Source organism: Neoarius graeffei, chromosome 4 (genome assembly GCF_027579695.1).
Source record: "Neoarius graeffei isolate fNeoGra1 chromosome 4, fNeoGra1.pri, whole genome shotgun sequence".
NCBI lineage: Eukaryota > Metazoa > Chordata > Actinopteri > Siluriformes > Ariidae > Neoarius > Neoarius graeffei.
The window spans coordinates 112,569,440-112,582,031 of record NC_083572.1 but is presented as its reverse complement, the minus strand read 5'-3'; the positions used below and the strand labels follow the sequence as shown (position 1 = coordinate 112,582,031).

General features: G+C 44.9%; 1 protein-coding gene across 2 annotated transcripts; it reads right to left on the bottom strand.

Moving 5' to 3' along the window:
• Positions 1 to 5,560: 5,560 nt before the first annotated feature.
• Positions 5,561 to 12,583, bottom strand: LOC132885495 (uncharacterized). Of its 2 annotated transcripts, XM_060920211.1 has the most exons (5): positions 12,362 to 12,583; positions 11,837 to 11,995; positions 11,412 to 11,501; positions 10,952 to 11,050; positions 5,561 to 5,917 (listed from the first exon to the last, which is right to left on the bottom strand). In XM_060920211.1, exons 1-5 carry the CDS (start codon positions 12,536 to 12,538, stop codon positions 5,603 to 5,605), a joined length of 840 nt encoding a protein of 279 aa, XP_060776194.1. In that variant the 5' UTR covers positions 12,539 to 12,583; the 3' UTR covers positions 5,561 to 5,602. The 2 variants fall into 2 exon arrangements, with proteins under 2 accessions (XP_060776194.1, XP_060776195.1); XM_060920212.1 differs by lacking the exon at positions 11,412 to 11,501.
• Between the last annotated feature and the right edge of the window lie 9 nt (positions 12,584 to 12,592).

Genomic DNA, 12,592 nt, shown 5'->3' with positions numbered 1-12,592 from the left:
GAGTTCTCTGCTCTGTCTGACAACAAGGCTCTGCCCAAAGAAAGCCCACTCTTCAGGCTCAGTCCAATAGTGGTAGAAGGCCTCGTGAGAATTGGAGGCAGGCTCAAACATGCCCCATTGGAATATTCTGAGAAGAACCCCCTAGTTCTACCTAAGCGCAACCACGTTTCCACCCTGTTAGTGTCCTACCACCACAAGCAGGTGAAACATCAAGGGCGCCATTTCACTGAAGGTGCCGTGAGATCTTCAGGCCTATGGATCATTGGATGCAAAAGGCTTGTCAGCTCCATCATACATGGGTGTATCACCTGTCGGAAGCTTCGAGGCAAGTTGGGAGAGCAAACCATGGCAGATCTGCCACCTGAGCGCCTCAGCACATCTCCACCCTTCAGTTATGTTGGGCTGGATGTGTTTGGCCCATGGAAAGTCACCGCAAGGCGCACCAGAGGAGGACTTGCTGAAAGTAAACGATGGGCGATACTGTTTACTTGCATGAGCACTAGAGCAGTGCATATTGAGGTAGTGGAGTCCATGGACACCTCTAGTTGCATCAACGCCCTGAGGCGAGTCTTTGCAATCCGTGGACCTGCAAAGCAACTTGGGTCCGACTGCGGGACGAATTTCATTGCTGCAAGCAAGGAACTTGGACTGCTGAAACAGCAACAAGGGCGTAGTATCCAGAGATACCTCAGTAACCAAGGCTGCTCTTGGGAGTTCAATCCCCCCTATTCATCGCACATGGGAGGCTCCTGGGAGCGGATGATTGGAGTAGCCCGGCAGATCTTCGACTCCATACTGCTACAGGAACACGTCCATCTCTCCCATGAGGTCCTATGCACTTTCATGTACGAAGTTTCTGCGATTATCAACAGCAGACCCCTTACTCCAGTGTCCACCGATCCGGACGCTCCATACTTGTTGACTCCCACAATGCTGCTCACACAAAAGGGTGCTGTGCCTCCTCCACCTGGAGACTTTTCAGACAAAGACCTCCATCAGAGCCAGTGGAGACAGGTGCAAGCCCTCGCGAGCACGTTCTGGACCCGATGGAGACGGGAGTACCTCCCTACACTACAGAGTCGTCGCAAGTGGGTCGGGGAACACCGCAACCTGCAACAAGGTGACCTAGTGCTGTTAAAAGACAGCCAAGCTGCAAGAAATGAGTGGCCCCTGGCATTGGTCACATCAACCTACCTAAGCCAAGATGGAAAGGTGCGAAAGGTCGAAGTGAAGACTGCAGCACAAGGGACACCGAAGACATTCCTGAGACCTGTCTCAGCAGTTATTCTTCTTCTTTCCAAAGAGGACCAAGTTAGCAAGTAAATTTGATGGTGGCATCACAGACGCCAGGCGGGGAGTGTTCTGCCTCCCAGGCAGTTTTGAAGTTTTGGCATTTTAGCACCCCCTGTAATGTGGTCAAATGTGGTATTGCAGCAGGAAGTTAGAAATTAGTTAAAAAGGTGAGCAGGAAGTAGTTGTAACACATGCTGCTGTCAGTTAATGAAGAGGTCAGCTGAAGATGGAGCTGTTCTCTCATCCATTGCTATCTGTTTAATTTGAGCCATAAGAAGTATTGTCTGTAAGTCAAAAAATGTTATGTACAAGGATATAATTTAATTTTGATGAATATTGATGGACATTTTTTATGTTGCTAGATTATTATCTAGACATGTGTAAATTAGCATCACCTAGCATAGCATACACTAATTGTACCATGCAACTAGGACATTTAATACACCTATACTTTATCTTCTAGTATTGTTATTGTAATTTTGGTTTAACATTCATGTTTAATAATTGTATAAGAAATTCATAGGACATATTTCTGTTATTTCAGTTTTACACCTTGTCTGACAACAAGAGTCTTCATTAAACTTGGAGCTTGAGACGCTACATCCTGACTCTCGCGTTGATCATTCAGGGAGTTTGGCTGGCTGTCTAATTTTGGTTATGAACACCATTACGAGGGCAGTACATACAGTTTCAGTCAAATATTTGCAGACCCATACTCATTCTGTGTTTTGGCTAATTTTTACCTTGCTGATGACATCAAAAGTATGAAATAACATCTGGAGCATATAGGGAATTATGTGGTAAACAAAAAAAGTGTGTGTGTGTGTGTATATATATATATATATATATATATATATATATATATATATATATATATATTTTTTAGATTCTTCAAAGTATCCAGCGTTGACCATGATGATGCTTTCAGCTTCATGAGGTAGTCACCTGGAATGCTTTTCAATTAACAGGTAAGCCTCATCAAAAGGTAAATGGGGGATAAGTTTCTTGCCTTCTTAATGCATTTGAGATGAAACAGTAAAAAGGAAATAATAAAAATACAGTAAATAGCCCTATTCTGCAACTGCAGAGGCTCCAACTTGAGAAACTGCAAAGAGGGAGATTCTCCCTCTCTGCGAGTAGCTCGGAGGGAGACAAGTTTGAGCGCCGTAGGCACGAAGGCAAGTTATATATATATATATATATATATATATATATATATATATATATATATATATATATATATAACTTCATCATCAGATTTTCACACAAGTCCTAAAAGTATATAAAGAGAACCCAGTTAAACAAATGAGACAAAAATATTATACTTGGTCATTTATTTATTGATGAAAATGATCCAATATTAAATATCTGTGAGTGGCAAAAAGTATGTGTACCTTTGCTTTCAGTATCTGGTGTGACCTCCTTGTGCAGCAATAACTGCAACTAAACGTTTGCGGTAACTGTTGATCAGTCCTGCACACCGGCTTGGAGGAATTTTAGCCCATTCCTCTGTACAGAACAGCTTCAACTCTGGGATGTTGGTGGGTTTCCTCACATGAACTGCTCGCTTCAGGTCCTTCCGCAACATTTCGATTGGATTAAGGTCAGGACTTTGACTTGGCCATTCCAAAACATTAACTTTATTCTTCTTTAACCGTTCTTTGGTAGAACGACTTGTGTGCTTAGGGTCGTTGTCTTGCTGCATGACCCACCTTCTCTTGAGATTCAGTTCATGGACAGATGTCCTGACATTTTCCTTTAGAATTCGCTGGTATAATTCGGAATTCGTTGTTCCATCAATGACGGCAAGCTGTCCTGGCCCAGATGCAGCAAAAGAGGCCCAAACCATGATACTACCACCACCATGTTTCACAGATGGGATAAGGTTCTTATGCTGGAATGCTGGTGGGTTTCCTCACATGAACTGCTCGCTTCAGGTCCTTCCGCAACATTTCGATTGGATTAAGGTCAGGACTTTGACTTGGCCATTCCAAAACATTAACTTTATTCTTCTTTAACCATTCTTTGGTAGAACGACTTGTGTGCTTAGGGTCGTTGTCTTGCTGCATGACCCACCTTCTCTTGAGATTCAGTTCATGGACAGATGTCCTGACATTTTCCTTTAGAATTCGCTGGTATAATTCGGAATTCGTTGTTCCATCAATGACGGCAAGCCGTCCTGGCCCACACTGTAAAAAAACTTAAGTGACTTTAACTTAAAAAAAATTATTCAACATTATGCATACAGATTTTTGAGTAAACAGAACTTTTTGTCAGCAACTCAGATTATTGAGTTCAAACTTAAGTGGACCAAACACACTAAACTCAGTAACTACAACGGAGACTGTTATGTTCCCTGTACTCAATACTTGAAGTTAATGGAACACTTTCTGAAACTCAGATTATTGAGTTTCAAACTTCAACTTAAAAAAATGATTCAACATTATGCATACAGATTTTTGAGTAAACAGAACTTTTTGTCTGTAACTCAGATTGAGTTCAAACATAAGTGGACCAAACACATAAAACCCAGTAACTACAAAGATGCTAATGTTGCCTGAACTCAATAATTGAACTTACTGTAACACTAAAAATGTGTTTTCCCGTAACACTAAAATCGTTAAATGTTTGACTTCTTTGGCAGGTTTTGTTACTTGCTGAAGCAATTTAGACTAGGGATGGGCATGATTAACCGATTAATCGATAATTGATCATTAAGGATTTCATTGATCACATGCAATCACTTAATTTGTGAATTCCTATTTTCTTACTTGCAAATGACGGTACATTTTTTTAGTCAGAGAGAACTTTATTCGAAGAGCTGAGCTTCGGCACCTTCAAGTAATGCACAGTGAGGCAAAAAGATTACAAAAGACAAATGGGTACATCTCTGGTTACTGATACACAAATAGCCACGGTCACATGACAGACGTGACCCCTGTTTCAACATCAAAGATTGCCATTTGAAAACAGTTAACTAGGCAAAAATAATGCAAAGCACAAACAAAAAAATAAACCCTGTAAATTTAAAGGAACAGTGCGCTTTTTTACACTTAAAGCCCCGTTTTCAGTCATCTCGTCATCAAGTACAACAAGCAAATGTGATTTTTGTTCAAATACACCTGTGTGAAGACTTTGTGCTACTTGGTAGCAGCCAGACCATATTGACAATCACTCCAAAAACTGATTAAACTTCCATTTACAAAGACGTGAAACTCACCGAGTGGCCAGGGGTGCTCACTGATACTCTTACAAAAAAATTGCGGCGAAATAGCAGCTTTCCAAAAGGTTTAATCCAAGTTCTTGTGCAGCAACCATAAGAACAGCAACTTGCAGGAAAACCAAAGACTCTTGAGCAAAACAAGCTACAGTACAGCCAGAACTTGTAAAAAATGGCACCTGTGGAACAGTACTTCCATTCTTCCTCATTGTCGGTTTGTTTTCACGGAAGCGACTCTTCTCTTTCTGCTGAAGGGTCTTGAGTTTACTCCCGCCACTGTCAGAATTGTTCAAGAATGCCTTTGTAGTCTTTTGCTGCGGCAATATCTTCTGCTACACTTACCAGAGTTCACTAGACATCCATTTCTATCATCCAGAGTCTTAACAGCGAACACCCCTGACCACTCGGTGAGTTTCACAACTTTGTAAACGAAAGTTTAATCCATTTTTGGAGTGATTGTCCATATGGTCCAGCTGCTACCAAGTAGCACAAAATCTTCAAACAGGTGCATTTGAACAGAAATCACATTTGCTCGTTGTACTTGATGACGCGATGACTGAAAAAAGGGCTTTAAGTGTAAAAAAAAAAGTGCACAGTCCCTTTAAAAGGGTACATCTTTGGTTACTGATACAAAAACAGCCACTGTCACATGACCGAGGTGTCCCATTTCATCTCAGCATCACAAATTGCCATATGAAAAAACACGTTCACAGCAACAGGCTGCACAGGAAAAAATAGTGTATAAAACATAAAACTTCAAACGTACAATCCACAGTGAACCAGGCAATTAACTACACACCAGGCAATGAATTTTACAAATTCAGCCAGTAGCTACTGTAACAGTTTGTCTTTGAATGATTGAGCTCTGGTAGAGCAGTTATCCCCAAGACCAAGAAAGACTTTGAATTATTTCACACGTGTAATTTAATTTCCAGTACCCCAAGGAATTGAGCACATAACAATCTGAAAAATAAGGAAAACGCAGAAGGCAAATTCTTAAATGTTGTGGATTACCACACATTCTTCAAGCACTATTGTGAAGTCCTCCATTGCACACCAGGCAATGAATTTTACAAATTCAGCCAGTAGCTACCGTAACAGTTTGTTTTTGAATGATTGAGCTCTGGCAGAGCAGTCATCCCCAAGACCAAGAAAGACTTTCTGAATTATTTCACACGTGTACTTCAATTCCTTGGGGTACTGGAAATTTAGCACATATAACAATCCAAAAAATAAGGAAAACGCAGAAGGCAAATTCTTAATATTGTGGATTACCACACATTCTTCAAGCACTATTGCGAAGTCCTCCACGTGAGGTGAAGCTGTAGCCCCGCCATCGTCCTCGACCACAGTCAGGACTGCCATTCTCACACCTTTGGTGTGTTGTTCTTCTGGATCAGTGTTCTGTTGAGCAACAAGGCAAAAAAAAAAAGTTTAGTTGTAGGCATCTGGACTTCTTCACTCTATTCCAAGGAGCATTTTCTTTTCTGGTTGGTATGAGGGAATCTAGTGGTTGTATATACTTCTCTAGACCCTTCCTTCACCAGTTGACCAAGGAGTCACATGTCAAGGTGTTCGAGAACCCTTAGCAAAGACCATAGATCCTAAGACGGCTTACTGGCCAGGAAATGCATTGCCAAACGTGTAGTACGGAATGCTGTTCCATGGGCCCCTCCATTGGGCCATAGGGGTGCATTGGATGCCATTTTAGGGGGATTATGGTGACAGGTAGTCATAGATATAATAAAACACCTCACCTCAGGTAGCTGTTCTGAAAAATGGCTTCCGAAATAAGTCACCATATATGGTCAAATCTGGCCGAACATCTGGATTATGGAGACCCAAAAACTTAATTTTCGTCCATTTCATGAACCATGTGACCAAATTCGTGGCGAGATCAATGTGTCTGGGTCATAAACATGTATCTACGGTCTGGGTCACTTTTCCCTTAAAAATAGTGTCCATGGCCGTACCAAATAGGTTGTATAAAACACGAGTGGACATGTCATTGCCTGACAGTACCGGAAGGTGGCCAGTGTCGCCACCATCTTCTGTAGGTAGACCTGTGCTGGGCTGTCAGAGTAAATCAATGGAGAGAGGGCCCACCTCTGTCAAAAAGTGACTGACTGACTCAAAACTGTGGAAATATCCTTTGACACAATAAAACACACAACTATTTGAAATACCTGGCTAAATATCTACCTAAATCATATGACTTATTATATTTTTTTCTTAAAAAAAAACAACAGTTATTTAGTCAGGCATTTCAAATACTGTCCTTGTTTAATGGATTTTTTTTACAGTATTAAGCCAACTCTTGAAAGAGACAGGTCGTTTCTCCATTGATTTACATGGACTGCAGAGCAACTGTCTACATACAAAAGATGGCTGCCAGGATTACCGCGACGACTGGAGGTGTGGCCACTCTAGTGAGCTTTGGGCCGTACTACACGTTTTGATGTGAATGACCTGTCCTAGTATCAATAGTCCTTGCCGTTAGTATCACATCTCTCAGTAGATGTTCAAGTGATGTGAGTTGCAGATGGGCATAGAGTGCAACTCTAGCAGGTGATGATGGTGATGAAACTGCATATCAGCGGGAGTTTGAGAGACTGGTGCTCTGGTACAGTCAACATAACCTGGAGCTTAACACTTCAGATTGTGGAGATGGTTGTGGACTTCAGTAAGCACCCCAAAGTACTGCCTCCCCTCACAATATGAAACAGCCCAGTATCAATGGTGAACTCAATCAAGTTCATGGGAAACACCATCCTCAAAAAAGCTCAGCAGAGGATGTACATTGTGAGCCAACTGAGTAAATATGGTCTACCAAGAGAGCTGTGAGTCATCTTCTACACTGCTACAGTCGAATCCATCCTTGGCACATCTATCACCGTCTGGGTTGGGTCAGCCACTAAAAAGGACAGATGCAGAATACAGCGCACTAGCCAGGCTGCGCCACCTAGTGCTCCATTTCAATTTCATTTCACTTTGCGACTACGTCAAGGATTCCTAGAACACCGTGACCCGGAAGTCCAAGTAACACATAAGCGAAACTCAAGCGTCTTTTGCTGTTCAGCACAGCAGTAAACAAAGCAGTAGATTAGAGAACGGACAAAGCCATGCATTGTGTTGGCAACGATTCCCAACATCGAGAATTTAAATCCAGAACAAACCTAGGCTATGCCCGAGCGAATCCCAGTGCTGTGCGCTCAGACGGTTTCCACAAAGTGTCAAGGGTGATGCATCAGGCTAACAGCGCACAGTCAGGATGGCTGAAAAGATAATTGGGGCCCCCTGCCCTCCTTACAGGACCTGTACTCTGCCAGGATCAGGAAGAGAGCAGACAACATCGTCAAAGACCCCACACACCCTGCACATACACTCTTCAACCTCATACCCTCTGGTAGATGCTACAGATCCCTGCGGACCTAAACTACCAGGCACAAGAACAGTTTCTTTCCCACTTCCATCACTCTCCTGAAGAGCCAATAAGTTGGTCACCACCATCTGACCACAAGATTCTGCACCACTGAACGTACTTTTGTTGTTTCACTAGTTCACCATCCGAATTTTGGATAGACATATATGCATACATTCTAAGAGCTTCTCTTGAGCGAGCGGTCTCAGAGGAGAACTACCTGCGCGTGCCGGGCGATCAGAAAGTGCTACACGGGTCACAGCGGGACATGAGCACCCGAGAAGCGCGAGAGCTCGATCTCGGAGAATATGCAATATGGGCATAATAGGGCTAAGCGCGCTTCTCTGGATCAGCCAGGTCTTGCTGGAGAGCCACCTGTGCTGGCTGGAGTGATCACTAGTGCTAAACAGGGTATCGAGCTCGCATGGCGGGAATTGTGAAGTCTAAGCTAACGCATAGTAGTACCCTTCTCTACTGGGGCATAGCTTAGAAGGGTCCAGGAGCACGGACAGCACGGTGACAACCATGGGGTAGACCTTGAACGCTGCCGAGGAAGCCACATCCGGGGGCAGGTTGGTGAGCTCGAGGGGCCATGAGCCGGTGAACCAGTGACCATCGTAAAAGCCGCTGAACCCGTCTGAGGGTGTGGCATCAATGAAAAGGCAGAGCTCCACGGAGAAATGCGGTCATCGTAAAACATGGACAAGCCATTCCATTGTAGGAGAAACAGGTGCCACATCTCCAGATCCCGAAAGCACTGACCGTCGAGCGAAACGGAATCTTCCAGGGCCAGAATGGAGTGCGCGGCCGTCAAAAGATGGGAAATGATAGCCCTGCCCTGGGGGGTGACCCGGATAGCAAAGTTGACATGGCCGAGTAAAGACAGGAGGTTGTGCTTAGTCTGAGTTGGACAAGCCAAGAAGCCGTAAATAATCATGATGATGCGGTTAACTTTTTCCTTGGGGACCGTTATGGGGAGCGGAGAGGTCAACGATGAGCCTCTTTCCTGAATACTTTCGAGTAGCGACCCCAATGGGGTTAATGCAATACACCGGGAAGGGGGGTTTGGAGAACACCACTGCTGAAACTAGGCAGGGGGTGGTGGCACGGCTCCATTGAAGGGGGGAAGGTAATGCGGGTGCCGCGGGCATCTGCGTGGGTGGGGGTCAGGGGCAAATGCGGTCCGAGACTGAGGGATGGAGAGGGGGAGGGTAGGGAGCAGCGAGGTGGTCGCCGCGGAGGGAGGCAGCAGCACAGCACCCTGGTTCAGCAAGGAGAGCAGCGTTGGGGAATCAAGGGCGGGCACTTGGGATGCCACCGCAAACGAGGAAGCAGGAGACCGGCGGGCCCCAGACAGCCGCGCGGGAGGGTCGAGACCAGGCACGGTCGGCACGGAGGAATCGCAGGCAGGAGAGAGCAGGAGGCAGCCTTAGCCTGGCCCTCAGTCATCCCTGGAGAAGGGGAGGAGCAGAGGAGAAAAAACCAACAGTGGATGGCAGAAGCAGGCAGCCAGAATCATCCCTCTGGAGCAGGTGGACAAGGGTATCCTTCCATGCAGATGAGGAGAAGCAAATCCCCCGACACCTCAACTCACCCCAGAGCTAAGTGACTGTGTCGGCGATGTGGACCTGCACGGCGGGGCTCCAACAAGACGCCGAGGAGTGCACCGACCCACGGAATGGGGCAGGAGAAGAAGCGTGGCAAGACCTGGCACACCGCTACGCTTAGCTGGGACCGTGGCTCGGACGCCCGCAGTGCTGAGGCAGCGGGAAGCCGCCAGGGTGACTTCCACGCACGTGAGGTGGAGCCGCGGCGAGGGGAAGCTGGAGGGGCAGTTGCCCGGTCGGCGCGGTCCTGGCGAGCGGGAGGCGAGTCCTTGGCGGGGACGTCCGCGGGGTGGAGGAGCAGCAGAGCTTGGCTGGGAAGCGGAGCCCTGGTGAGTGGGTGAGTAGAGGTGGGGGAGCCAGCAGGGAGGCTCACTGGGCAGAGAAGACGGAGGACCAGGCTGGGAAGCGGGGATGAAGTCATCGAGGTCGGAGTCCAATGCATGGAGGTAGAGCTCCACGGTAGCCAGCAGAGACAAGATTTGCCGGAGCAGAAACCAGTTCGTGCGAGCAGAGGACACGAGATCCAAAGAATGACAGGTGAGCGCTGATTAAATTGCTCAGCGGCCGAAAGGAAAGGTGTGTCAAATTTCGTCACGCTCCAAGTTCCGTTTTGTAGAAACCCCATTTGTTTTTAGAGAGAGCTCAGCTGAAGACCAATTCCTTGTATACGAAAGTATACTTGGCCAATAAAGTCTGATTCTGAAATGGCTTGTGTAGGCCAGTTGTATGCCTCTTCTCTTGGTAGTTTATTCCCTTGTAAATTTAAAGTGTGCTAAAGTAATTCTATTTTTCTACAATGTCATATTTAATCTGGCTTGTAGTGTAAAATGTAATTTCATACAAGTCTATTTCTGCATTAATATTTTAAGGCGTATTTGTACATTGGCATAGTATATTTTGTACATGCATATTTGCACAAGACCATTGCATTTTCGCACATTAACTAAATAATTGTTGTGTTTTCTCTATATATTTATATTTCTTGAAGGTTTTTCACATAAATAAAATATCTAAAGTAAAGACCTTGACTGCACCAACCACAACTGTTTCCTGCTGCTAACATCTTCCTGCCATTGCAACTCTATGGATGTGCCCTAAACTTTAATCCATCCACCCATTCAAAAGTTATCGCATTAACACGAAAAATATACGAGTCGGCCATCTTGAAAGTCGGCCATCTTGAAAGCGTAGGCCTCCAAAATCGAATTAGTCCATGTCCCTATTGCTGAGTGTCAGCATACAAAATCTGAGCCACATCCGTCCACCTGTTCAAAAGTTATCGTGTTAATACGAAAAATATACGGCAGCGGTCGGACCAAAACCATAATATCCCCGATGCTCCATGTTTCAAGGATATAAAAAAACCCAGGCGAATGAGAATATCCATACACCTGTAAAACATGTACTTACCAAGCATGTTTTCAGGATCTTCACTGCTCCATAATCCCTGACAAAGAGCGGAAGTCCTCTGAGGGCTACAGCTTTTCTGTGTCCAGAGATGTCAGATGTCTGGAGAGGGCGGCAGATAGAGACAGAGACCATCAGCATTCATCAGTGAAAGAGGCGAAACTGATTTGCATACTGTTTGTGCATGTCAGTGAGTCAAGAGAAAGGGATTGGGTGAGTGAGTACATGAATGAGTGTGTATGAAAGTCAAGAGTGACTGTGTAAGTGTGTGTGTGAGAGAGAAAGTGAATGAATGTGTGTATGAGTGGATATGTGACAGCATGTCCCCCACCCACAAACAAAACTGCACTTCACATACTTTACTGCTATCACAACATGCCACCAAGACACACTCACCCCCGTGCCCCTCTCCACCAAGACACACTCACCCCCGTGCCCCTCTCACCAAACATATTACACTTACATACACTCTGTTACACATACAGCTACAGTGTCGTCTTTGACTTGAAACATCTACATTCGTCCACCAGTAGAGGCTCAGAGGCAAGGATTTCTGTGGAGTCGGAAGAAGTGCATTTATGGCCTAGCAGATGCCTCTCTATATTGGTACTGTACAATAAAATGAAAGACACTATGCATCAGTTGGGAGCAATTGTCTCACAAGCTTACCAAGTTGGATGCGAAGAGCACAACACCTTCAGCTACGTTAGAATGTTTTTTTGTTGAGTGACTGAGTAAAGTTTCATATTTGTTATAATCCGTTGTCTTTGACTGTTGTCATCTTTGACCATTAACACTACCCTCCCAAAAGCACTAACATCATTCACAAAGCGGGGGAGATTGAGAGAGACAAGAAAAACTACATTGACTACATGTCTTCCTTCTTACCTCCTTATCCAACGAGTCAAGGAGTTTCTGCATCTCCTCACCGAAGTGTGTTCTTCTGGTTCGATACATCTTCAGGATTTTAGGGGTGTGAGTTTCCAGGAAACCAAGGAATTTTCTTTGCAGGTCAACCATAGTGATTCTGTGAAATTCACAATTCACCTGTAGAGGAATACAGTGAAAACAACAAGGTTAGTAAAGATTTTGTGAATGTGAATGAAAGTGTGTGAGATCTTGAAAGAAACATTACTAAGTTGGACAGTATGTGCATGTCAAGATGGATGGTTTTGAAAAAAGGTTTTGGAAGCAGTGTAACTGGCAAAGGGAGAGGAGGTCACCCCACTCGGCTTTGTACCAGGGTGTCTAGCATACCAAATATGTGTTCTGACCGCCATATTAATAAGCTTGGCTCTTTGGCATTGCAGTCAGAGCACATGTTTGGCACCCTTGAGACCAGGGTTCGAAGCTTGATTGGGTGACTTCTCTTCCCTTCTCTCCAGTAACATTTAACATGCGACACAGACTAACCTGGTATTCCATGAAAAGTGCTGGCCATCTGCGCTTCACCAGATCAACACCGGGTTCCTGGTCAACTATTTCCTTCCTCCTCAAGGGAAACGTACGATCCATAGCGTCATTAATAAACGTCATGTTCGGACTCCTTTTTTCCATCTCTGCTGTCAGTGCCTCTCTGTCTTTTTCCATAGCGTCTTGAGTTTGTCCAGCGGGCTGGTCAGGGAGGAAATGAACTTCAGTTCT